Source organism: Microchirus variegatus (assembly GCF_963457635.1).
Source record: "Microchirus variegatus genome assembly, chromosome: 5".
Lineage (NCBI taxonomy): Eukaryota > Metazoa > Chordata > Actinopteri > Pleuronectiformes > Soleidae > Microchirus > Microchirus variegatus.
In genome coordinates this window covers 32,611,161-32,637,824 of record NC_139806.1, presented here as the reverse complement: position 1 = coordinate 32,637,824, position 26,664 = coordinate 32,611,161, and the positions used below count along the sequence as shown (strand labels likewise).

At 40.6% G+C, this 26,664-nt stretch overlaps 1 protein-coding gene across 2 annotated transcripts in view; it reads left to right on the top strand.

Moving 5' to 3' along the window:
* Window positions 1–26,046, top strand: part of lrrfip1a (leucine rich repeat (in FLII) interacting protein 1a) — a 56,687-nt gene extending 30,641 nt beyond the window's left edge. The window contains exons 8-28 of one of the 2 annotated variants that reach the window (XM_083889279.1): window positions 1,332–1,388; window positions 1,469–1,504; window positions 1,642–1,698; window positions 3,622–3,681; window positions 4,188–4,271; window positions 5,552–5,608; window positions 7,693–7,770; window positions 8,742–8,840; window positions 9,279–9,305; window positions 9,439–9,564; window positions 10,413–10,484; window positions 11,529–11,699; window positions 12,388–12,480; window positions 12,701–12,793; window positions 12,934–13,026; window positions 14,002–14,134; window positions 21,083–21,132; window positions 22,778–22,898; window positions 22,981–23,060; window positions 23,135–23,239; window positions 23,973–26,046. In XM_083889279.1, coding sequence (XP_083745405.1) covers window positions 1,332–1,388; window positions 1,469–1,504; window positions 1,642–1,698; window positions 3,622–3,681; window positions 4,188–4,271; window positions 5,552–5,608; window positions 7,693–7,770; window positions 8,742–8,840; window positions 9,279–9,305; window positions 9,439–9,564; window positions 10,413–10,484; window positions 11,529–11,699; window positions 12,388–12,480; window positions 12,701–12,793; window positions 12,934–13,026; window positions 14,002–14,134; window positions 21,083–21,132; window positions 22,778–22,898; window positions 22,981–23,060; window positions 23,135–23,239; window positions 23,973–24,080 — 1,800 coding nt within the window. In that variant the 3' untranslated portion in view covers window positions 24,081–26,046. The remainder of the gene's footprint in view (window positions 1–1,331; window positions 1,389–1,468; window positions 1,505–1,641; window positions 1,699–3,621; window positions 3,682–4,187; window positions 4,272–5,551; window positions 5,609–7,692; window positions 7,771–8,741; window positions 8,841–9,278; window positions 9,306–9,438; window positions 9,565–10,412; window positions 10,485–11,528; window positions 11,700–12,387; window positions 12,481–12,700; window positions 12,794–12,933; window positions 13,027–14,001; window positions 14,135–21,082; window positions 21,133–22,777; window positions 22,899–22,980; window positions 23,061–23,134; window positions 23,240–23,972) is intronic. The other variant, XM_083889280.1, reaches the window with a different exon arrangement.
* Window positions 26,047–26,664: the final 618 nt, after the last annotated feature.

The following is a 26,664-nucleotide window of genomic DNA, read 5'->3' as shown; positions in this document are numbered from 1 at the left end:
AAAAATAAAAACATTATTTTCTTCTCTTACTACGTTGCACCTTTTGCCCTCAGGAGCTTCCGTGCTCCCAAGAACCCCCCCCTACTTGTTTCCCCTCCGGACATGCACACGGATGCACACATGGAGACAACATTGCTACTGCAAACGAGTGTGAGAATGTTCTTACCAATAAATTACTAGTATCTTCAGCGATTTGGAACTGGTTTGGGTTTGTTTAGTTTGTTAAAAGTTTGTTTAAGGCCCATTTCAACTAAAGGCAGTAGCACAAGTAGGGACAGCAACACTGATGAGACTCAGTCTTTGCTCCGGAGACCTCCGACACAAGGATCGAGCCGAACAGTGCCGAACTGTAGATCATTTAAAAATATCTAACGGTCCCGAAAAACGTGGGTTTATCTCCGACAATTACCAGGGAAATGTCTAAAATCTCAATATTTAACGCAGTAGTCTGGTCCGCGACGGACGCTGTCTCTTATTATATTTTTAGTCCAGAGACTGTGACACAGACACAGGAGTCTGTGCTACGGTCATGGAGGACGTATTTAAAATAGTTTAACTGACACTGAAACACTGTGTAAAACGACATGCATTTACACATAGTACGATTTTTTAATATATAAATTGTGGATTTTATTTTTGGGTCATATCGCCCAGCCCTAATTTTCCACCAAATGTTTATTTTTTGTGTTTTTTCCTCCTGTTCTGTTTGTTTGTAAGTTGTGGTTGTCTATAAATGGTCTGTATTTATATAGCACATTTCTAGCCTTGATGTTTGTCCACTCAAAGGTGTTTTGCAATACACTTTTTGCCATTCGCCCATTCATTCATACAGCTTATCAATGAGTGCAGCGCAATTTCACACAGCTTTCATACCATCACAGCCATCATGTAGGGTTAAGTGTCCAATTGCCCAAGGACACATTGGTATGTAGACTAGTAGAGCCCAGAATCAAACACACTACTTTCCATTTGAAAAATGCTTGTTTTGAGCTGCTTTTGTCGTGAAAGTGAAAATGATATGTGGATCATTGCACATGCAGTTTGCCACTTTGTCACTCATGTAACAAAGAAAGATGTCTGTATTGGCTTAAATGGAACCTTAATGATTGGAAGGACTTATTTTGTTGAATTGTACATCTGTTTTTGAATGTTGAATTAGAAAAGGTTGTAGCATGACACGTTGCGTAACATTGCATGTCCCTGTAATGTGACCATTTCACTTGTGTGATGTCGATGCTTATTGTCCAGCCCCGTTTTTGGAGTGAGAAAAGCTTGATGTGCATTAGCACATTTTTACCCCTTATCGCTCTCTTCTCTGTATTCACTCTAAGGGTTCCGCTCATAAGAAGTCAAAGAAAAAGAAGAAGCATAAGCACAAAGACAGAGATGTATGTAAAAGCTCAAACTGCACAAATGGCCTCCACATTAAATGGCCTTAGTGTTTCTCACCACTGTTCTTTATTCACAGAGGAACGGCTATGATGATGATGTCATATCCAGCAGGGTTAGTAGCTGCGTGCACAGCTGTAGGAATGATGATGATGTGTTGATTGCACGATTCTTTCTAATTAGAGAGCGGTAAAGTAAAACCCATGCTGCATGACGTCACCCATGACTCTCCTGTGTCTCTCCTGCTGTTAGAGCTCCAGACTCAGTGATGAAAGCAGAGCGTCTCGCTCGTCCAGGCTGGACCTAACGGTCTGTGATGCTTTCTGAACTATAACACTAAACTGCCTTATCTTCATTGGTCATAGCTAGTTTTTAGGTTTCATGTCTGTCTAATAAGGATCTGTTGACACAAATCAGTTTTTGTGTTTCTATAGCTGGTTTGACCGTTGCTGGCGCTGTACGATATGGCCAAAAACATAATCTTGATTTAAAAAAAAAAAAAATGTTTAACAGAGTTAAACAGATAAACCTTTTGCAAAACTGAGGTAAAACTTAAAAAGTCATTGTTATAACTCAAGATCTAATATTATTTTGTACTGTGCATAGACCTATTGATATAGATTGAACCTCTGCTATGTTGTCATTAAAGAAAATGATATCATGCTATATATTATATTATATCCCAGTCGTAGCTGCAATTAAATTGATTTGTTTACTGTGTTCATGGGAAAAGAACTCCCCTTGTCCTATTCATGACTTGATTTTCCAAATTTCAGTTCAGGATGACCTTGAATGAATGAATGAATGAATGGATGAATGAATGAATCGTTTATTTCGGGCATGACTCAACTCAACTCAACTTTATTTATAGAGCGCTTTAGGCAGCTAAAGCTGGTACAAAGTGCTTAACGGTACAATAAATAAAACATGGCACATAAAACATAGGAGACAAAATAAAAACAATAAAACTATAAAACAGTAACAATGTTTAAATAATAAAAAAAAAACAATAAAACTATAAAACAATAAAATGTTTAAACAATAAAACACTAAAACAAGAGCAGAGTCTCATGCTGAGTTGAACGCAGAAGAATAAAAATGTGTTTTAAGATGAGTTTTAAAAATGGACAGTGAGGGGGCCTGTCTAATATGAAGCGGGAGGGCGTTCCAAAGTTTGGGACCGGCAATGGAGAAAGCTCTTTCCCCTCTGAGCTTCCGTTTAGACCTCGGTACCTCCAGGAGCAGCTGGTCAGCTGACCTGAGGCACCGAGCAGGAGTGTAAGGATGGAGAAGCTCAGAGAGGTAAGGCGGGGCAAGACCATTTAAAGATTTAAAAACAAATAAAAGAATCTTAAAATGGACTCTAAAATGCACAGGCAGCCAGTGAAGGGAGGCCAAAATGGGAGTAATGTGCTCCCTCTTACGTGACAAGTAATCAACATCTGCATACATCAGCATTTACATTCATACACATGACCGAAAGGGACAGTGGGAGAAGCAAAGCTTATCTAGTCCCGCCCCCATTACCCATACAATTTTATTACTTTTTTTTTTTTTTTTTTTTTTTTATGTTAACTTTCGACATTTTGGACGTCGCAGCAACAATAGCATAAGGCTGCAGTTAAAAAAATGACCTAATGACCTTTACAGGTCATAAAAAAAAGTCCTTTCCTATTATATTTGATTCTATTCTAGTTAAAATGTCAAAAGTTCCATTAGAATACGTAATGTTACTTGTCTGTTTTCGTAGTCTGATTTCATAAGAGATAATGACCACACTTATTTTGGTCTTTCGTGCTGGCATTCAGTTTTGCATTTGGCACCTTTTATGACGGCCCCAAAAACCACTGTGTATATTTCTTTTCTAATTACCTGGCATGGTTTGATTGATTATAGCTCCTAGCCATATAGAAACAGAAAAATGTTCCCAATTACAATTTTTGCATTTAACTGCTCTGGATTTGCACAAAACTGAATTTATTAAAAAATTATTAAAATGCTACAAATAAGGTTTGAATGTGGAAAACTGAACATCTGTGGTTAAGCATTGATAATGGCAGTGACTTTTTCCATATATAAATATTAAAATGAACTGAGCCTCCTCATTTAGAAAAGCACTTGTAGCTTGTAAACACTAGTCACGTTTGCTTTTATGTCAAACAAACCAAGAAATATCAAATAAGCTGGGTGCTGTGGATTTGATGTTGTTACCTGTGCTCCTCATACTCTCAGAGCTCCTTACTGACCGATGACAGCCGAGCGCCTCGTGCCTCCAGATTAGACCTGCAGCCGGTGGGTGGTACTGCACTGCACTGCACTGCACTGCAACCTGTCCACGTTTTCTCTTAACACGATGGCCTGTGGTGTGCTAAACTTGTGAATGGTGTTTTTCATTGTGGCATGTAGTGGTTTCTAACCCATTGTGTCCTGTGTTATACAAAAAAATATATACGTATGTGCTACTACGTTTGGTGTCGTCAAAACTTTCTGTTAGTTGACTTGAGTCAGTTCGAAGACACTTGTGTTGAAGACTCACAGAAGCTTGTCTGTGGGTTAAAATTGTGTTTAATTTGTGTGCACTTTTGTGTGTTTGTTATTTAGTCCACATGCTGTATTTCACTCGCACTGCATTTCTTCTCACTGATGACTGAAAACCTGCTAACAGTTGCAAGTAACACATTTTTGCGTGAAGAGCTAGGTGACTTTGTGAAATGGATGTTTTGAACGTTACCATTCTCCTGTTCCTATTCCCCTGCTTCTCTGTGCTCATCACTCTTGCCTCCCTCTCCTCATTTCAGACCTCTTTTGCTTCCTCTGACTTGTACAATCTCAATGGTCTGTCCACCTCCAGAAACCACGGTTCCACTTTCAATGGTTACCAGGTCTGTATATGGACAAATGCCACATGAACACACACTTTCTTATGTACAGCTTACTGCAGTGTGCCCCATGTTGAGGTGACATGCAGAGACAGGATAGTAAATGGATTGTATCCACTTCACAAAAAAGCCCACCCAATAGAAGTGAACACTAGCTATGATTCTGTGTCCCACCCTCCATGGCGTAACGGCAGCGGCTATGTGTGATTCATTATCAGCCTGGACACAGAGTGCTCAGGTTCTCCTCTCTGCTCTGACGGAGGTTACTTTGCTTTTGGAGGTGATCCCGGCAACACACGCCGCTTGTCGAGCTCAGTAACTGCACCTCAGTGTCTCCAAACACCACAAAAAGTCAGCAGATTTAGCGGCAAAGTCGCCATGTTGGCAACACTGCTCTGTCAGAGATGTGCGCGACTCACGAGCTGTGACGGCGATCGGCGAGGCGCGTGACAGAAGACGGACGGGAAGCTCTGCAAATTATTTTATTCGGTCCGAACATTTTAATTGGTCATACTTTTATCATAAATACATACAGACATATGAGAATTAAATAGTGGGTTTATCTTACGTTTTAGAGTGCCATACACTTATTAGGAGCAATTTAAGATTACAAAAGAAAAGTGTATAATGCAAGAAAGGGGAGTATAGCTTCTGTCTGGTGAACCTTTTGTTTTGTGGCTGAAATCCGTTTATCCTGGTGTTCCAGCTGGCAGCCATGCTTTTACTGAGCACCTGTCTGTTGCAGGTTCTGGGTGCAAGGGGTGTCAACAGCTCAGTCAGCGCTGACTGAGTCACTACATTATACAACCACACTTAATAAGATCTTGAAATATCCGTTAATTCCTTTCTCTATTCATTCACCCACTGTCGCATTTCTCACGTCGTCTCATTTTATCCTGTTGTGCAGTTCTACAGGTCACTCAGTCAGATCAGCCAGCAGCTGTATAATAGGGTTGGTTCTATTCATTTCTAGCTTAGTAACTTCCACTCAGTGTGAAGTGACATGTATAATTCCTCTGTCACATCGGTGTGTTTATGAGCACATAAAATGTTTGTTTTTTTTCAAACCAAGGATTTGATGGTTATGTTAATGCTGAGAGCCTCATCACTGCATGTTTACTGCACAGCTCAGCTCACCAGTAAATGTCAGTTTAGAGTGAACCAGGCACTGAATGTGTTTTTTTTTTTTTTTTCACCATTGAGAAGAAAAGCATGTAATAGAATTGGAACGTCAGAGAAATGGCATCATATGTTGATGGCGCTGTGTGTGATGTCATGTGCAGAACTATGAAGACAGTCTGTGCAGTGGATCACGGCGACTCACTGGCTCCAGCTCCCATGTAAGGTTTAGTTGGAAATGCAGCTCGCAGTGTTCAGTGTGTTTGTGTGTGAACTAGTTGAATGGGTGTGTGTCTAACATTGTAGTCTGAGAACGTTTTTGTCTGGTTCTCACTTGACCAAGAGGAACCTTCCCTCGATTGTGATTATGAAATTTAACTGCCAAACGGGAACTATATTAAAGCTGCTGTCGGTAAAAACCCTTTAAATATAATGCATGTCAAAGGTTCATATTTTTTTAACAACTGCCACTGATCACAGTGTTTGCTCAGTGACATCTGCCTTTAAAGATTCACCACTGGTCACAAAATAAACCACCAGTACCTGCAAGTATTTATCAGCACTGGCTTTGAATGGCTGTAATGTAAACAAGCAAGTGAAAATGGTAGTTATGCCATGTACAAGGTGAGTTTTACAGTGAAGCGGTGGAGTCTCCTCCATTCTATATCTTGTCTGGTGTGGCATCATGATGTGCACCATACAAGCAGTGATCTAAAATCATTTTTGCTCATTTGCTAGTGAGGTTTGAAGTGGGGCTGAACAATTAATCTATATCGAAATCGCAATACTCCCTTCTGCAATTTTCAAATCGCATTAGGCTTGATATTTGTTGAAGCCAAAATGTGTGTCAAAATATAATTTTAGTTTCATTATTGTCTTGGGGCCAATTCCAATTCCTATCTTAACCCTCAAACTCAACCCTTAATCTTAACTGGCCCTCAAAACCAAGTGTTGAGGGTTATTTTGTCACTTAGAAATGGGACACCCCTTAAATGCAGATACGTCTTCAGACTGTAGGGGGCAGAATAACGCAAAAGCTGCAACTCCAAAAAAGAAGAAGAACACATTTACGTCACGGTTATTTATTAATTATTTTATTTCAGTCAAGTTATTAGGTTGTCAGTTAGTTATAAGATGATACTCATACAAATACCACAACCACGGACATATTCAGCTGACAGTTACCACACACCACGACTTATTGAAGGGTTAACGATAGCGAACGATCGCGTGTGCGCACCCGCCGGCTATTGACAAACGATCGTAAAATAAATGTTACGCAAAAATGAGGTCAGTAATCCATAATATGGGCCTAAACTAAGATAATACAATGGTTTTCATAATTTTTATACCTCTATTAACAAAGAAAATACTTAATTTGTATCGCACTCGCTTCGCTGCTTTCGACGCCATTTTTCTCATGTGAAAACACGCAATGCATTCTGGGTAGCCCTTGCTCCCAAGGGTGGTCTTGGAAACTCTCAATATTGAGGGCGATACAGCCCTTAAACTTGGCCCTCAACTTAATTTTTCGGGACATCGGGACAGCACTTGCACTAGAGGGAGCGCATTTCTGAGATTGAGGGTTAAGATTGAGGATTAAGCAAGGAATTGGAATTCACCCTTGGTCTATACACATCTTACTCTACAAATTCAAGATTACATGGTTGTTTTTTTACAGATTTGCGCAAATATCAGACATAAATATGTTTTTTGAATGAAAATTAGTAAAAAAAAAAAAAAAAAAGTCACCATTTCCTCGGATGTCGCAAATATCACAATCGCAGTTCCCGTCAAAATAATCGCAATTAGATATTTATTCAAAATGGTTCAGCCTTAGTTTGAAGAAGCATTGAAGGGAGAGATATGAAAGTGTTACCACTGTGACAGTGCTCCCTACGGTCCCGCCATGCATGGTGCACGTTGGTTGTAAATGGTACATTCAACTTTCACGACAACTCAAAGACAAATGAAAAGTTATCCTCCGAAAATCAGCTCATTTTGCTGTAAAAGAGGTATCAATGTCGGGGGCTCTAACACTTAACCAATCAGGAGTCAGAACTCCACACGGAGGCGGGCCTCTCTGCTTGTGAGGTGAGGCTGTTAGTTGGTGAATAAATGCCCACCCCTCCACCAGCAAACATGATGATGAAGCGAATGTTCAAATGGGGTTCCGAATGCATGGCGGGATAAGTGACTTATGTTGTGCTTTGTGGTATCTCACCATAGTATCCAAGTGTGTGCAGTCCTTGCATGCGTTTGACTCCCGTGTGTACACATTGATGACGGTGTGTTTTCTCCGCAGCCTTTAGAGTACACTAGTTATCGCAGTTCCAGCTCCAGAGCCTCGAGCAGGGCCAGTTCAGCCCGCGCCAGTCCAGTGGTGAGACTTCACTGCCCAGACACCCTGCCACTCACTCTGTGGTTTAAACATGTGTCCCATGTGCACAGTAGAATGACGAGGCTTTGTACCAAGTCAACTTTATTTATATAACGTATAATAATGCAGAAATATATATGAAGGCTATGGAAAAACACAAACAAAACAAATAAAAACAGACAGAAATTAATATATTTCATATATAGAAGTGGGCACCCTTTAACTGCACGCTGATCAAAATTTGTGAAAAAGATATGACAAACGTTTGTATTAGGGATCGTGAACCACAGTATTATATACATGCGTATGTATATTTGCCTTATAACAGTTCTGAACCAAAATATGTCCACAGCTATTTCAGTGAAAAAGATATGTTTTTTAGCCTGTTTTTAGTATGTGCAGTTTAATTGGTACTCACTATCTTTATGTAGATGGTTCATCTTCAACTGTTGGACCAAAACATCTTCTCACTGTTGTTGTTTTTATTGTTTCAACCAACACACTGATGTCGTCCTCGCTGTAAAATTAAAATCTAGATATTTTCCTCCTCAGTAAATATATCAGCTTTGTCAAAGCAGTTCAAACGACACGAGTGACTGGCAAAGATGTGTGTTTTGTTTTATTTGGAGTCAGCGTAGAGAAGCAGATAAGTTGTGCTCATTTGCTAGGATTTTGGTTGAATATACAAGTCGACAGTTATGAGACTGTGTGTACTGTCCATAAAATGTAACAAATGGTTTAAAAAAAAAAGTTTGTGTTCCCCAAATATGAAAATGGTGATGTCCTCAAATGTCTTGTTTTGTACACAAACCAAAATATGCGGTTTACTGTCGTAGAGGTGCAGAAAAGAAGAAACATTTTCATATAATATATATATATATATATATACACATTTTTCCAACTTGCTGATATTGACCTGTAATCAGTATTTGGCTTCTTTGCTGTTGTGTTCCGCCCCCTGCTGGCTGATGTAGGACAACAGCGGCTCTGTTGCCAGTTTTTTGAGGAGCACAGCCAGTAGCAGTGGCCTCACACGGGACCTGGACAATGTCACTATACCCGACTTTCCAGATGTGAGCTGAGTTTGCATCCATGTGATGGACGGGTCGTGCTCGTTTTGTTGTTGCCTGTGTTTTTTTGCCACTCGTCCTTCCTTCCTGTTTGTACGTTGACTGTGGATGTTTACAGTTTGACAAACCACTGAATGATTTTTTTTCATGTATGTGAGAGACGGCATGATGTTTGCTGTGTTTTTAGTACACGGTGTGTCGTGAAATGAACTGACAGACAGATTTTTGGCCTGCCGTGTAGTGATTACCACATAACTAATATGTGCCTGGTGTTCCACATCACTTATTTAATTATTTCATCAGTAGAACGTAGACCTGGGATGTTTTCTATTATCCTTTTTTGTCATGAAAGATTAAGATAAGTGTGGTTTTCTCTGGTCCTGTGGCCTTTATGTCACCCTCTGATTATTCTGATAAATTGTTCTTTCTTTTTTTTAACAGGTGGAGGACAGAGATTATCTTGAGAAGGTGAGTAACTACATCACTAAATGTCATGAATTTTGTACCCGATGAGACCAGCGATTTCAGTTTATGCACAGTTTTTATTGTGTAACGGCTAAATAACGAATGAATAAATACCGCATTTGTCCTCGCTGTTCAGGGATCCCGAGCGGCATCTTCCTTAACCGCAGCAACGCTCACCTCTTTAGGTGGAACATCCTCCCGGAGAGGAAGCGGAGAGACGGCTTTAGCTGTAGACGCCGAGACCTCCATACGAGAAATAAAGGTAACACCGATGAGATGGACGTGTCCTCTGTTGACTTGGACCACTGGAGCAAGTGCATCTCGGGCAATGCTGCACTTCAGGTTTATAATAAAACTCTGTGACAAATTAGATCAATGAGAATCATCGGTTTGTCATGTTTTAATGCACAGAAATCATTTGGTATTGACCAGGATCCAGTGTCTTTTAAGAAGAAGCAGAAACCGCCCTCATTTAAATGTCATTGATTAAACAAGAGTATGTTAATACTTTAAAATAAGTACACACTTTTAGCATCAGAGTTGACACGTGTCACGATAAGATAAGATAAAATAGTCCTTTATTCGTTCCGCAGTGGGGAAATTTCCAGTGTTACAGCAGCAAGACAATAAAGATAAGGATAATAAATAATAAACATGCATTACCAAAAAGAAATAGAATATATAAAGTACAATATATAAAGATATTAACACTGACTATAAAAATAGGTTTAAAAATAGAATGTAGAATGTACATTATAACCGGTCTGCAGAATATACGCAGTATGCACATGGTATTTATAGTGTAAGGAAACGAGGCTGAGCTATTAAATAAGGATATGGATATTGCACTGATGAGAAAACTACAGTATAAAAATAACTATACTATAAACTTCAGTAGTTGTCTGAGCTTGTGTTTTACACGAAGAATCTGTGTGGTTTTGTGTTTCTGTTCATTCCATTTTCATTATTCTCTGCAATTACTCTCTCTGTTATCGTGATCACTGATTGATCACCAGGCAAACTCGGCTTCACTTTTTCTGACTATGTCACACTGTGCTTCTCTGCTCACGCTGCTGCTGCTGCTGCTGCTGCTGCTGCACTCTTCATCAGGAGATTCATGAACTGAAGGATCAGATTCAAGATGTGGAGACCAAGTACACACAAAACCTAAAAGAAGCCAAGGTATCAGCCTGATGTCCTCTCACAGGTTGCTGCCACTGCTACAACTTGCACCATTATCATTTTTTGAGACCGTCGACCACTACATATCAGTTAGCAGACTGATAATGTGCTGATTCCCAATAGAAACTGAAATCAAGGATGCATGTTTTTGTTATCCTAACTGTATAGAGTATTGGAAATGCAGGTCTTTTTTTTGATCCGTGTTAAATTTAAAACATTACAAAGACATGGTATTTAATGTGAAAACTGATCCTCGTATTCGTTTCAAATATTGACTCATTCTAAACACGATGACTCATTTTGACAATGAAATCCTGCCAAAGTTACGTATGCATGTAGCTGTCCTTCATTTTCTGTGCACGCTGTGTTTGTGTGCGTCAGCCTTCACCTCTTTACTTTTTACATTTTCACTGAACGTCGTTTTCAGTTGTGAGGATGCAGATAAGGGAAAAAGCCCCCGTCACTTGCATGTTACTACACATTTAAGGCCTTTGCTCATCTACAGCAACACAAATAAACAGCACCAACAGTTTATTTTAGTTTAAGTAACAATTATGTAATGCACCCTTAGTGTGACCTGATTAACACATGTATTTGTTGGACTAAATTAATATATAAAATATTTTGGAACATCACATCGTCAACTTCATGCATTAGATGTGTACATGTCAAAAGCATGACTTTCCAAAAACATTTAAGAATTGGTCAAATAAAAATAACAACAACAATACACATCTAATGTGTGAAGGCCTTTGGGTTTACTTTTTACTTTTACATTATTTTTTATATAAAATATATAATTGCACAATAAAAATGGAGAGACGTGTTTTTCTTCAGCAAATGTTGAGGATTATCTTTTTTTCATCTTTTGTTATTGACAAATTGTTTAGTTGTATGAGATGGAAGCTAAGAAAAGAAAACCAGTCAAAAATAGGATAATTGTCTATATTATATAGTCTATATATATTGTATATCTATATATATATATATATATATATATAGTCTTGCTTAATATATAACCTTCGTTTTATGTCCTGCCATCAGGATAGATTGACAGAAATGGAGGAGAAGTATCGCAAAGCGATGGTGTCCAACGCCCAGCTGGACAACGAGAAAAACAACCTGATGTACCAGGTGGACACGCTCAAGGACTCGCTCATGGACCTGGAGGAGATGCTCTCTGAGTCACGCCGACAACACGAGGAGAAGGTCAAGGTACAGGAGACGGGATGGTAGTCGGAGTATTTATGTTTACTTAAATGAAAGCTGAAAGAATCTCACTTGAGATATACTCGAGAAATAATTTTTTAAGCGCTATATTTCGAGTTTGGTCTTCGAAACCCTTCATTTGTATTTACCGAAGTGACTCAAACTTAATAACGAGACAACGGGAGACTAGCAGATTTTTTTTTTTTTTACAATGATACCTGGAAATATCATAGGTGCAAGCAAGCACACATTTTATAAGATGATAAAAAATATAATTATAATAATTATAAAAATATAAGTGGCTAAAACCATTTTTTTCGTTGTGTACCTTGTATTTTCAGCGAGGGCACTCCTCTCAGGGCTGTGTTTCCATCATGGTATAGTTTGGTTTAGTACGGTATCAGGGTTAGAATAAGCAAAACAAAATTAATACAAAATATTTTTTGCTTGTAATAAACAAAAAATCTGCCAATGGAACAAATGAAAATGATCTTTGTAAGATTTCTTGAAATAAGACATTATATTTAAGCCTTACACCTAACTTCATTAGAAGTGGGTTTGTTCTGGTGGAAATAACTTGTTTTGATAAACGGCAAAGGTGAGACGACATTTGGTAAGACGATGTGACACGACGCATCACATTTGTGTTTTGTGTGCGACACCAATGCCTGATTGAATGATGTGTTCCCCACAGGACTTCGACAGAGAGAAACACACTCACGGTGTCCTTCAGTTCCAGTTCAGTGAAATGAAAGAGACACTAAAACAAAGTGAAGAGTTGCTAAATGTGAGTATTTGAAACTGAAGCAGGAGAGTGCAAACAGTGAGACTTGTCACTGACCAAAAAAAAAGGAAAACTGATGGACTTGTCACTTTGACACACTGCATCCTGGTTTACCTTTCACCACCTTCTTTTCTTTTCACCCATTATACTTATAACCTTGCACTCCTTCTACTGTATTTATTTCTCTTCCCCTCAAGCTATGTTTTCATGTCTTGTTATTTAGGAGATCCATCAGCTGCGTATGAAACAGGAGGGTTTTGTTAGAGAAGTATCTGACCTGCAGGAGACGGTGGAGTGGAAGGATAAAAAAATCGGGGTACGACCCGTACCAGCGGTTCTGTCTTTTATTAACGTCATCACATTGAGCATTTACTCTTCCTGCCTTGAACTGAATATCTCCTTTGCATGTCACTTAACACACGCTTTTCCTCTTCGGCATTCTGCTTCCCTGCTCAGGCCTTAGAGCGGCAGAAAGAATACTCGGATGCTATCCGAACTGAGCGAGATGAGCTCAGAGAGGAGGTGGTGACTCTCAAAGACATTCTGAAGGTACACAGTCGGTGTGTCGCGTCCATTAAACTCCCAAACAGACGCGTGTGTTCAGTTTAGGGAAAATGAATCTATAAAGTGAGAATAAAGTTTTTAATGTGTTAGTTACAGTCGATCTTAGGGCGCTTTCACACCAACAGAAGTTGGTGCGCACCAAACGATCCATTCGAACCAAAAACTCTATTTCGTTTCGTTTTCGTTGGTGTGAAAGCATCAATCGCACTCGGGTCCGCACCAAATCAAGCGGACCGAGACCGCTAAAAAGAGGTCTGGTCTCGGTCCACTTGACTCCGCACCAAATGTCAGACTCTGGTGCGGTCCCTCTGGTGAGAACGCGAACTCGGGTCCAAACCATATTCTGCAGTAAATGCCACATGGACATAGCCTACCTTGTAGGTCTTTGGAGCAATCTTCGTCTCAACCACATTCATGAAAATAGCGCGTCTCCTCTGCCTGAAATGACGCGCTATACGTCTTCGCCGACTCCAGCGCATCAGCAGATTGTTCTCCAGACGCAGCCGCGACTCATTGGACTCAAACTGGATATTTTGCCAAAAATTGCCAATACAGAGAACGTAATAAACGAAGATCAGAGCAAGTAGCAAAGTGCGAACGTGTTGCTCCATAGCGAGTCAAAATTGGCGCTTTTCTACCGGAAGATATAAACACATTGATGAAGCGTCAATCGGGCCAATTTTGGTTCGTTTGCTGGTGTGAAAGCGGACCACACTGGAGTCATATGTTACATAATAACAATTGTATTGCCTGGTGCGGATCAAATAATCCAACTAGTGGTGTGAAAGCGCCCTAAATAAGTGAAACACTATCCTGCCTCGTTGGTAGTTACTGGATTATTATTCCTCACTGCAAATAATTGTTTTACTGTGTACGTTAACGTGATTTTAATTTCCAGCCGTTTCTTTGTATTGCAACTTATTTTCTGGTTCTAATAAATGACTTTTATCATGTGTTTAGAAACATGGGATAGTGTTGGGACCTGATCTAAACATCAATGGGGACAATGGTGAAGCAGAAGTTGATGGAGACTCTGCCTGTTTGCCAGCTCAGGATTCACAGATTTCCCCCACAGAGGGAAACAGCATGCTTGGTAAGTGGAACACATTTTTGTTTACTCCTTCAATGCATGGCTTACACAAACTTAACTGAATACTTTCATTCCAACATGTTAAGTAGTGATAATATGGAAGATTAATGTATTTAAATCATAATAATAATAATAATAATAATAATAAAACACTCTCCAATTGTGAGCATGTTATTTTGAACTCTTCAGCTCATAGTGTTTTTTGCTCACTTCTCTCAAGCTTTAAAACTCAATTTGCAAATCGTCAAAAAACAGACAATCTTTTAAGAGCTCAGAGAGGCTTGTAAAAGTCTGAACGTTACCATAACAGCGGATGATATTTCATAACAGATGTGAAATGGTGATTGTTTTTCACTCCTTTTGTATCAGACGAGAAAATAAATAACCTGAGGTAAATGTTTGTGCTGTATCACAGATCTTCATTGTTTCTTTGCAAAAACACCTAAACAAGAAATACTAACTCCTGTAATAAACACACCATTCAATTCAGTTTGAGTAAACATTAAACAAAATACAATACCCAGTACAAACTACAGTATATGAGGTTTAGGGCTTATTGGTAAGTGTAAAAGTGTAAAGTTGGAAATTACTGGGATGCAGGTGAATGGATTGTTGGCTCGCTTTGATACACACACACACACATAAAGGAGCTTATCTTTTAAGCTTCTTCTTAAAGATTCTTCTAAATGTCTTAAGAAACTAAGATCTCTCTCATAAACTTGCCTTGTCTTTACTGCGAATGTTTTGGCTTTTATTGGTTTGCCCTTGCACCTTTCTCACCATTTGACCTCATGCATGATGGTTCTAAATCATATGAAGCAGGTGATGTTGGTGTGTGAATGCTGATAGGTCTGCACTGGCGTTAAATTTAGGGTTAATGTGTTCTTTTTATAAGCAAACGGTTGCATTAAGAGACATTGTTTTTGAATAATTGTGTATATAATACAGTATATAATTGTAGAACACCCGTGTCGGTCTTCTTTTCCTGTCGCACTGATGTTCTGGAAGTTGTTGTTCCTCCAGCCTGTCTTCCTCTTCTTATTGTTCTTCTCGTGCTTCTATTGTTTTTCTTGGCTCTTTGCTTCACTTTCTGGCCACTGAATCAATCAGGTGTTTCGCCTGTATCTTGAACTCTGCTGATTTACTTCCCTCGTGAAGATTACATTTTTGAAAAATCATGTCTTGTCGAGATTTTATTGGCCTTTTATCATCATGTGCTCTTCGTGATCTCTCAGGCAACACAGAGGAGACTCTGTTGAGGAGTTGTGGAGATGAAGAGGTGGATCCAGAGCAGCATCCAGAAATTGAGAAAGAGGAAGCTAAAGAGAGTCAGTCAAACTCTGATACACTTCTTAATGTCGATGTGTCCACAATGGAAGCATCTGGAGAATCTACAGAAGAACAACAGACCTGCTTACCTACAGTAGAAGACAGTAGTGACCAAAGTGGCCTCAACAAGGACCTAAACAATGACATAAATGACCATCCAATCACAGAGGCCAAAGTTGAAGTCATGTGCATACCTGAACTTAAAGACATTGTTAAAAGTGCTGAGGAAAATGTACTAGACGGAGAAACACCAGAAGATGGGAAATTAGAGACAAGTAAGCCAGATACGGTGGAGACAGATGGTAAAAGCAGTAGTGTTGACACAAATGGTTCTGGACAGACATGTAATGGGCAAGAAGACAAACAGGAAGATGCTGAGGAAAGTACTTTGACAAATACAGATTCATATCCAAAGCAAACCGATGTCAAGGACAGCATGACGGACAGTTTAGTTCATGAGATAATCTCTGCTGAATCAAACACGGCACCTCATCACGAGTCCGAGAACGCTGAGGAGGCAGAGGACGACGAGGCGGATGTACCCAGTAAATCTCAGGGTGCTGCTGCTGCTGCAGGGAAAAAGAAGAAAAGGAAGAGAAGAGGCAAAAAGAAAGTGAACCTTCAAAGGGACGGAACAGATAAAGAAATGGACAAAACACAAGTTCTAAAATCAGCTGAAGGCGATAATGGGTCAACACCTGATCGTAACACTGATTCTGTCATTGAAAATGTAAAGGAATCAAAAATTGAGCAAGTTGAGAAGCAAGAGCAAAAGACTGATGAAGTAGGTGCAGCAAAAGCAGTGGAAACCACTGAAACCTTGTGTCTCACAGACTCTTCCAAAGATCTAAGAATGGATCGTGTTACAAGTAGGCATGATGAAGATCAAACTGAGGCAGTAGAAGAAATAAAAGTAGTGGCACAGTGTGACATGCTCTCTCACATGGAAACGCACAAGGAATTAATAACCGAACCAACAAAAGATGAACAAGATGAAGAACAATCCTTGGAAACGGATAACATAGGAAAAGTGGAATGTGTAACACCTCCAGAGGCTCCTGTCGGTACATCTAACTGTACCGACACCACCAACAGAACAGAGAGAACCGGTGTTCTTGACAAAGAATGTACTGGCAGTGTAGATAATGCTGTACTGGTTTCTAATGGCGATTCAGAAATGATTGATCGTGCAGAAGATACAGTTTCATCAGTTGATGGGATTGTACCTGAATCCACAGCTGATGAACAAGAACACAGCCCTGAAAATAAGGGGAAGGAAAACACTGGAGCTGAATCACATGGTCCAACAACTGCTGACCTGTCCGAATCCACAAATGATCCTGAGAGACAGCACTTCCCACCAGTCTTGCCACCCAATGCTGATGACTTAACTGACCGCCTGGAAGTTGGGCCTCTTTCTGAGCCACTATCAGATCCAACAACACTTAGTGATGACACTCCAATCGTGGTTCTTGACAAAGATCCAGAGGAGGCAACTGAGACCATTAACAATGAAGAGGAGTCTGGAATAGAGGGTGAACAGGAAGACTTTTCTTCTACTGTCGATCCTCTGAGTCATAATGGTGATAATTCAGAGCTCAAAGAAGATGAGACACAGGAGGAGCTGAACAGACAGTTGAGGGAACTGGAAGATGCTGCGGCGCCAGACAGTTCCTTACATGATGAGAAAGGTGTCAGTTGTGATGCATCATTAACTAAGAACCCTGATTCATTTGACACTGTAAAGTGTCTGTTGGAGACTGAAGGTCAGAATGAAAACGCAGATGATGTAGACAGACGGATATTAGAGGGTGAGGAACAGGCAGCTGAGAACCCTGATGCATTTGACAATGAAAAGAGTCTGTTGGAGGTTGAAGTTCAGGATGTAAGTGAAGATGCTGGAGACAGACAGATTTTAGAGGGTGAGGAACAGGGAGCTAAGAACCCTGATTCATTTGACACTGAGAAAAGTCTGTTGGAGACTGAAGGTCAGGATGTAAGTGTCGATGCTGGAGACGGACAGAAAGTAGAGGGTGAAGAACTGGGAGCTAAGAACTCTGACACATTTGACAATGAAAAGAGTCTGTTGAAGACTGAAGGTCAGGATGTAAGTGTCGATGCTGGAGACAGACAGATTTTAGAGGGTGAGGAACAGGGAGCTAAGAACCCTGATTCATTTGACACTGAGAAAAGTCTGTTGGAGACTGACGGTCAGAATGAAAACGCAGATGCCGTAGACAGCCAGATATTAGACGGTAAGGAACAGGCAGCTGAGAATCCTGATGCATTTGACACCGAAAAGAGTCTGTTGAAGACTGAAGGTCAGGGTGTAAGTGTAGATGCTGGAGACGGACAGGTTTTAGAGGGTGAGGAACAGGGAGCTAAGAACCCTGATCCATTTGACCCTGATCCATTTGACACTGAGAAAAGTCTGACGGAGACTGAAGGTCAGAATGAAAACGCAGATGCCGTAGACAGCCAGATATTAGACGGTAAGGAACAAGCAGCTGAGAATCCTGATGCGTTTGACACCGAAAAGAGTCTGTTGAAGACTGAAGGTCAGGATGTAAGTGAAGATGCTGGAGACAGACATATGTTAGAGGGTGAAGAACAGGGAGCTAAGAACTCTGACACGTTTGACAATGAAAAGAGTCTGTTGAAGACTGAAGGTCAGGGTGTAAGTGTAGATGCTGGAGACAGACAGATGGTAGAGGGTGAAGAACAGGGAGCTAAGAATCCTGACGCATTTGACAATGAAATGAGTCGTAAGACTGAAGGTCAGGATGTAAGTGAAGAAGCTGGAGACAGAAAGATGTTAGAGGGTGAACAACAGGGAGCTGAGAACCCTGATGCATTTGACAATGAAAAGAGTCCAAAGACTGAAGGTCAGGATGAAAATTTAGACGCTAGAGATGGCCAGGTATCAGAGTGTGGCGAAAAGGCAGATGAATCAAACACCATTTCTGCTGTGGAAACAGATGAGATCAATAGCACTGATGTGTCGAGTACACCTGACTCTCCGAGTGAAGCTACAGAGCTTGGTTCCTGTTTGGAGCAAAACCCCAGCAATGGAGACGAAGTTGTTGCAGAAGATCCTAATTATAAAAGCGAGGCATGTCTTTGTCCTGTCACCGAGCAACTGCAAGAATCCAGCAAAGATGAACGCAAGGATGACTTATCTGAACCCATGCAGCAGGGCAGCGAGAATGAAGATGACGGAGAAGACGAGGAAGGGCAATCTTTTGATTTCGATGACGTAGATATTGAGGCGGCCGTAGAAATAAGTATCGCTGAAAACCAAGAAGAGGAAAAGGTTGAGGAGGGAGTTGAAGCAATGTCGGATGGAAGCAGTAGTGGTTGTCCAGAAGAGCTGTGTCAAAGTAAAACAACTGAAAGTACACAAAGCAAAGAAACTGGAGGCAATAACGAGAAGTCTAATTTAGATGAGTGTGACCAGGTATATGCACTAAATACAGAGTCTGCTACAAATCCTCAGGACACCCGCAACTCTTTGACTCGTGAGGGAGCCACTTCAGATGGGGACAGGCACGTGATTAAAGAAGAAACCGTTTTAAATGTCGGAACGTCGGGTATTGTCGAGAACATTGACCAGGCAACATCTTTACCAGTAGAGGAAGGAGTAGATGCAATTGAGCATGAGATGCAGGGTGATGATGTGGTTTTACCAAAGAGTGCAGACCAAGTGGCCAGTAAAAAAGAACCACAGCATTCAGGAAAAGACATAAAGAAGAGTGTTAAGAAAGGCAAAGGCAAGAGCAAAGAGGACTGTAAGATGTCCTAGATAAGAAATTGTATATACTATTGGTATAGATTATTATGATGCTCCTTTACTTCTCTTTGCATTGCTGTTAAAGAGGTAAAATGTTTAAAAATCGATCATTCCCAAGTGATCATTGTTGTGAGTTTGTGTGTTTTAAAAAAATCAAATGATGCACATTTAAAACGCTGCTTGTGTTGTATCGTGGATGAAACTGCAACAGTTTCACAGACCCTTTGTTCTGCTTAATGTGATCATGATCTCCTCCTCAATGTATGTTACACAGGTGTACAATACAATCATATTAGCTGAATGATAGGAGCTATATGTTAATATTTGCATCAACCGCAGTTAAAGTGACAGTTCGGGTTGTCGTAATTGTGGTCGTGTTACATAGTGACACGTGCATCTTGCATACAACTGACCGTGGTCTGTGCACTCCCTGCACGCCAGGAGAAACAGATTTTAGGCACTTTATAAAATCTTCACCATCATAAATGAAGCTTATGCTTAATGCATAATTTAGTCATTAAACTGATACTTTGTGCCACTTTGTAAACTGCTTTTTCCCCTGCACCAAAGTCCATAAAGAAGACCTGCCTGTCTCACACAGGTCTGGACCCAGAGGGTGCACACAGTGCAGTCATCTGTATGTAATTCTATCACTATAACTTGCTGTATGTTCAGCATCAAACACATGTTTTTTTTTTTTTAGTGGTGGAATGTTTACTTCTGTTTAAGTTAGCATGCTAACTAGCCGGACGATATCTTCCCTTTGCTGCTTCTCAGTGCTGCTCAGTTACACCCATTTCAGGATTTTAGCAAACTGGATTTTTCGTGTTCTAGCTGTGAGTTAATGGTTAAAATGAAAATGCAATGGTAACCGTGGACTGATCTAATTAAATAAAGTCATTCCTGAGGCTCTGAATTCTAAGGCATGTTAATGTGTAATTGATTCACGTGTAACACTGCACTCTCACGTACACTGTGGAGGTTTCATCTTGAAACGCTTGGAAGTTGAGAAAATGTTCAGCTGTTCCAATGGCAGCAACCAATCAAATCAAGTGATGGAAATATTATGTTTACGCTCAAACAGTGTACCGTCCAAAATGTGCTACTGAACATGGCCGTTCTCCCCATTTGCAATGCTTTTGACAGACGGTGCACTCAACAATGCTGGATACCCACATTGCAATTGTTTAAGCAGCAATAGCAACTTTATTTTATTATTTTTATACAAATTTGGCCATGCCAGACGCCGCTTAAGCAACCAAATCCACCTCCAGTAGCGTCAAAGTGATGCGTACGTGTGAGTGCTGTGTAATAAATGCATGTTTTCATTTTGTGGCACTTAATGGAGAAGATGAATGTTGTGCCTGAACAATCGAATGCAAATAAATACCCTGCTGATACAAAATTTGAAATGTTATGTTAATTATGTTACTTTTTTCGGGGGATGATACAACACCTATGTTTTTCTCTCAGCATATTAGAACTTGGATTTCATTTATACTCCAGTGTCAATGTAGTTCCACCAGCTGTGTGTCTCCTCAATTGACCCTCCGTTCCACAGTATGTGCATGCTAACATGCTAACACTCACACTCCACTCCATCGACCACCCCCCCCCCCATGGATTCCTGCACTGTTGCATGCATCAGCACTTCCACCTTGACCCAGCCCACTACCACACACACACCCACCCATCCCGCCTCCTTGGTTCCTCCCACTCCTGGTATGTTGACTTATTTTTCTCTTTTTAACGATGGACTGCAGCATTTTTGCGGAAAACACTGATGTTTTTAAGTTCTTTTCTCAAATGTTTGGGGTTTTTTTGTCTTATAGAAATCCGCCTGAGGAAACTGGTGGATGAGCGGGAGAAAATGATTGAGCAGGTGAGTCAGTGACAAGAGATGTCCGCACTTAGTGACATGTTATTTTTCAACAGCATAGACACTCGTCCAGAATACAGGGCGATTACTTTTCACACACTGAATGTATTTTTTGCACCATTTCAATTGGATCAAATTGCAACATGTCTCGTAACTTATTGCTCGTTATTGTTCAATCTGAGGATTATTTTTGTAATTTAAATATTCAGACAATGGTGAAAGATGTTGATGTTTCTTAATCAAAAATACAATCTTCTCAAAAGCTTTATCCACAAACCAGTGATATTAAATTGTCCAACATAAAGGAACAGACAAAATATTTACATTTAAAGTTCTGAGGGTTTATCGGCAGAAATTGAATAGTTTGTATTTTTGAATATTAAGTGTGTATTTGCTTCAGCCAGTGTACATTTTACATTCTGAAGTAGAAGATTACTATACATAAGAAAAGATGCATTATCCAACTGACACTGATTGATCTATTTGTCCGTCCATCCCATCCTTTTTAACGCAAGGAATGTGGTACAAACATACTTGATAATGTGCAGAATTGATTTTGGTGCTTTTTATTATTATTGTTATCGTCAAAATGATATGTCAGGAACAACAATTGAGAATCCTTTCAAATTTGGAACAAAAGTTCAATGGTAATGGTTCACAATGCCTCACAAAAAAACATGTGTTTTGCCCTCTGACCATTAAATACCCTTGAAATCAACATGTCTGTCTTATATTAGTGGTAAACACTGTGTAGATGTTATGTGTGGAAGCAAACAACTGCTGGGTGGTGATTGTAGTTGATCCACTCTATTGGTCGACTTAGTCACAATACATTTTGACAATGGTCTTAAAGCGGAACTAGACCGGAAGTTCCTATTATCGCTGTTTTTTTTGGTGTGTATCTGCGTCATTACCTTGTTTATGAAGCCTGACGGTTCGAAACAAACATTTCAGCCATTGCTGAGAACGTTGTGTTTTTTTGTAATCTCGGGGCTCAACGAGATCTCTGAAAATCCCGGAATAGTTACGTAAGCAGCGGTTCTCCTGAACAACCGATCGTCCTGCTCCGGGCACTAGTCCGGGCACATCCGGTTACGTACATTGAACCGCAGAAGAAGAATAACGTCCGTTGTGGAGGTGTTTCACGAGCAACAGTGTCTTCTGACTCTGGGTCTGACTCCGGTTTAAAGTCATAAAGGGACTGCGGCGGGGAGTCGTGAAGAAGCTATTTTTAAACACTGTTAAAACAATGTTTTGATAATGAGGAGCAGTGCATCCGCCGTTCCAGAGGGGGGCGCTGCGCTTCTGAGAACGGATGTGCTGGATAGTACTGGCCAATCACAAGACTCTGTCTTCTGGGGGTGAAAGTTCACTCTGAAATCTCGCAGCAGAAAAACACTGTCAGAAAAGAGGATTTCTATCGGCTAGGTTACAGCAACTAGGAGGTTTTTGACCATAAAAACAAGTTAATATATGTAAGTAGACCTCCATAACTAACATTTATGTGCAACAGGACCACTCTATGTCACCTTTAAAACAATAGGGAATTCAAGTATTTAAAGCATTTGATTTTTGACAATGACACCAGCATGCGAAGTGTGTTAGACTGTGCAGTGCATCCGGTGATGTGCTCTAACTGTGTGAACAGGTGAAGAAACTAAAGGCTCAGCTGGAACAGCAATCCCAGAAGAATGGCTCAGACAGTAATTCAAGTCCAGACGGTGAGATTTTTGAAAATGGCAATGATCCCAACATAATGGAATTACAGAGTAAGTGCATGTTGATAATACACATGAGCAGCATCTGTGTGCCACCTCCTTAAACTCATCAACGTGTTCTTAATCCGTCCAGGAGATTCAAGCAGGCAAATGAGTGATTTGAAGTTCAAACTTGTGAAGGCCGAACAAGAAGTTACTGCTTCAGAACAAAACGTAAGCGGAGAAGAATCGTGACGGCACAGTCTGCGAGAAAACGACATTGTTCCAATTGATTTAATTTGTTCCAGGTGACCAGACTGGAGGGTCAGGTGACTCGCTACAAGACGGCAGCAGAGAATTCCGAGAAAGTGGAAGATGAGCTGAAAGCAGACAAACGGAAACTGCAACGAGAGGTAGAGCATCGTTTTTCCTCCGCTTCAGAAATAAGTTACGCCAATTTTCAGCCTAACGGCCAACTCGCACATGCCTGATGGAGGTGCTTTTCATTCATTTGAATGGAGCAGTGTAAGTCCGTAGCTACTGAGAGAATGCGGCAGAATTTGAGAAATGTTCAACGGACCAAGTGCAATGTTATCCAATCGAATCACATTTATGCGTTCAGCTCAAACATAGCTCTTGGACAAGATTCTTTTCCCATGTTATCCGTTAGACAATGTGCACCCAACAATGGTGCACTCAGCAGACATCGCAATCACTTTAAGTAACCCTTGCTATATCGTCAGCCATGGCAGACACTGCCATGGTAACCTTCAAGGTTAGCCATTGAGGGGGGTTGTACCTATGTTCCCCGGGTCCTATGTTCCCCGGGTCCTATGTTCCCCGGGTCCTATGTTCCCCATTTTCCCAAAAAAAGGTCCACTTTGTATTTGACAGGGGAACATAGGACCCTTTTTTTGAAAAAGGGTAGGGTTAGGGCTGCTGCTGCCATTGGAACATTGTTCCCCGGTCACATACAAAGCGGGGAACATAGGACCCGGGGAACATAGATACGGTCCCCATTGAGGTGTGCCACTGCTGTGCTCAGTTGACCTTAAACAACACATCTGTAGTTGCCAAGTATATAATATTGGATATTTGTATTTGTGTGAACTTGGCTTGTTTCACTCTCACCATTTCACCCAACAGCTGCGGTCGGCGCTGGACAAGGTCGACGAACTGGAGTCGAACAACAGCCACCTTTCTAAAAGACTGGAGAAGATGAAGGCGAGTCGCGGTATGGCACAGACTCCGTAGCACCAACCTTTCCCCTATATGTCAAAGCTGGCTGATCACATGGAAACAAAACCTCCTGCACTGTCTTTCATCTGCCTGATAGTTTGAAAAAAAAAATGGACAAAAAAATTCAAAAAGTTACTTATTGCATTCGAAGAATAGAGAACTCCATCAAGTAATGTGCCATTTCTGTCTGTTTTCTGTCTGCACACACCCAGGAAGCACATGAAGTAGGACAGCAGATGCTTGCGTACCTCACGACATTGGTTGAACCTCTGCACTGCTTTATTTTGGGATGGTGGGGACAAGTAGGGGGGGGGGGTTGGACTAAAGAACCCTTTTTTAAATCCAGTATAGCAAGAGACACAATGTTGCACTGCCCTTGTACTGCTGTTTGTCAACACATTTACTTGCCTTGCTAACGACGGAAGAGAAGAAGAGACGTATCCCAGGGCAGAGGACAGAGCCAGTGTCTTACCTTCAGGGACGTGAATGCTTTGTATGTGTTGTGAAAGAAAGAGCAAAACTCAAAAGTGTATTTTTCCCCTTTCTGACTTTTGCAATCCAAAGCCAAACTATTTTTTAAAATGTAAATGTTGGATAGTCCGTTCAGGTTTGTGTGTTTTTAAAAACTGAATTCGACAAAAGGACTTGGTTCAGGTCACAAGACGCAATAAAATCCTCACGGTTTAATCAGTCAGCAGCTTTGAGCTGTGCTCGTTCAACAGCAGCCGGACACAGGTTTATGGACTCAGTGTGGAACCTGATCTTCTTGTAGTGTGTTCTATTTGCCTCAGAGGTCATTGTTGTCCTTGGTGTTTTGTGGCAGTTGGCATTAGTGTTAGATTAATGAGGATGACGTCACACATGAGTTAAAGTACGTCCCACTTTCCACAGGGAGGTGGAAGAGGTTCTAAGGTTGGGCGATATGAAGATATTAGATGGTTAAGGATTAGAACGTGGGGACGATCTGCCAAAGCAGAGAGATTGAGGTATCGTCTATAGGGCTCATTCTATCATTGCTCTTTTGTGCTCTTGCACGGACGCATCCGTTTTTTCTCCTCGGCCAAATCACACCATTTGCTCGTCTGCTTCATGTCCACCCTGGAGAAACAGCGATCGACCAATCATAGCAAACTACAGGTGTGAATTTCTTTTTGATTCAGGCCACGTCCACGCAGAAACGGAACAAAATGTAAACCATCTTTTTCAGCGTCATTTTAGGAAATGTCTCGTATCGTTCTGCTGCACGAGTGAGCTTCATCTAGCTGCGTTTGCTGCAGACGGAGAGCCGGTCTGACTGTAGACAGAGAGGAGCAAGAAAGAAATGGCAATTTAAGAACATACAGACACTCGGCTTGATCAGGAAGAGTCTCTGGACATTTATTTCTTCCAACATAAATGGAACATTTCACATTGGTGCCTTCTTTGTTTCATCCTTCATGACACACATGACAGAGAGAGAGAGTTCCTTAAGGCACGGCAGCACTCTCACATGTGTAAATGTGTTGTTTACCCTTTAAATTAAAATAAAAATGAGTTAACAGTTAAGTAAAACAGTCACCAATGTAAAAACAATCATGACAACACTGTAGAAATGTGTGCACAGACACAAATAGCACAGTACTGTGTGTACAACTGTGTGTATGGACTCAGAAAAACAGTATAAAAAAGAAAATACACCTTTGATTTAGATCATCATGAGGAGTGAGATGAGTTGATAAGTTGGAATTACAACTTCAGGGGGCGCTACAATCGAAGCTATCAACTCACTGGGTAATTTCGACCTCCGAGTACAACTGGAACACACTGTTGTATAGTAATATATCTGCTGGTTTGTGCTTCACTGGTTGACTCTCATGCACATAACGAGGACTCGAGGCCGTGTTAGACTGCTGCTCCACTGTTTACAACCATGTTTGTGAGGAAACTCAGAAGTGTAATCTGTGTGCAATAAAATGTCAAACCCTTTAGAGGCATGTGGGCAGTTGAGGCCTGGACTCACTCATCTTTGGACACATGACTCGATGCATGGTTCACTTCCTGCCAACCCTGCTTTCCCTCCATGTTCAAATGTTTTCAGCTGGGTCTCACCTGAAACTGAGGTCAAGTCGAAGAGTTTTGGACCATATGCCACATAGTCTGACACTGTAGATGTTCACTTTACAATGTAGGGTCTGTGTCAGTCCAAAAGTAAAGTTTTTTTTTTAAAGCTGCAGTAGGCAAAATAATAAAAAGTAGAGATTTCATATGCAACAAATAGCCTGAGGAAACCGCTATCTCTGAAACACTATGCTGATGTCAAAATGTTTCATTATGCAACTCCATTTGAGTCTAATTTTTTTAATTAGTTCATGTAGTAGATGTAGTAGAAGATGTCTGCTCTCACACTGATTGGTCAACGTTTCCCGTCGCGGGACAGAAAAACACTGTGAACATGATTTACAATATACTGGATGTTTATTGTAAAATTATTTACAATAACCCACCAAAAACCTACCCACTGTACTTTTAATTTATGATATAATAAATATAAAGTATGTTTGCATTCTCATGTCCTGTGGTGTTATTTCAGTCTTTAGAATACTGAGTAAAATAACATTAG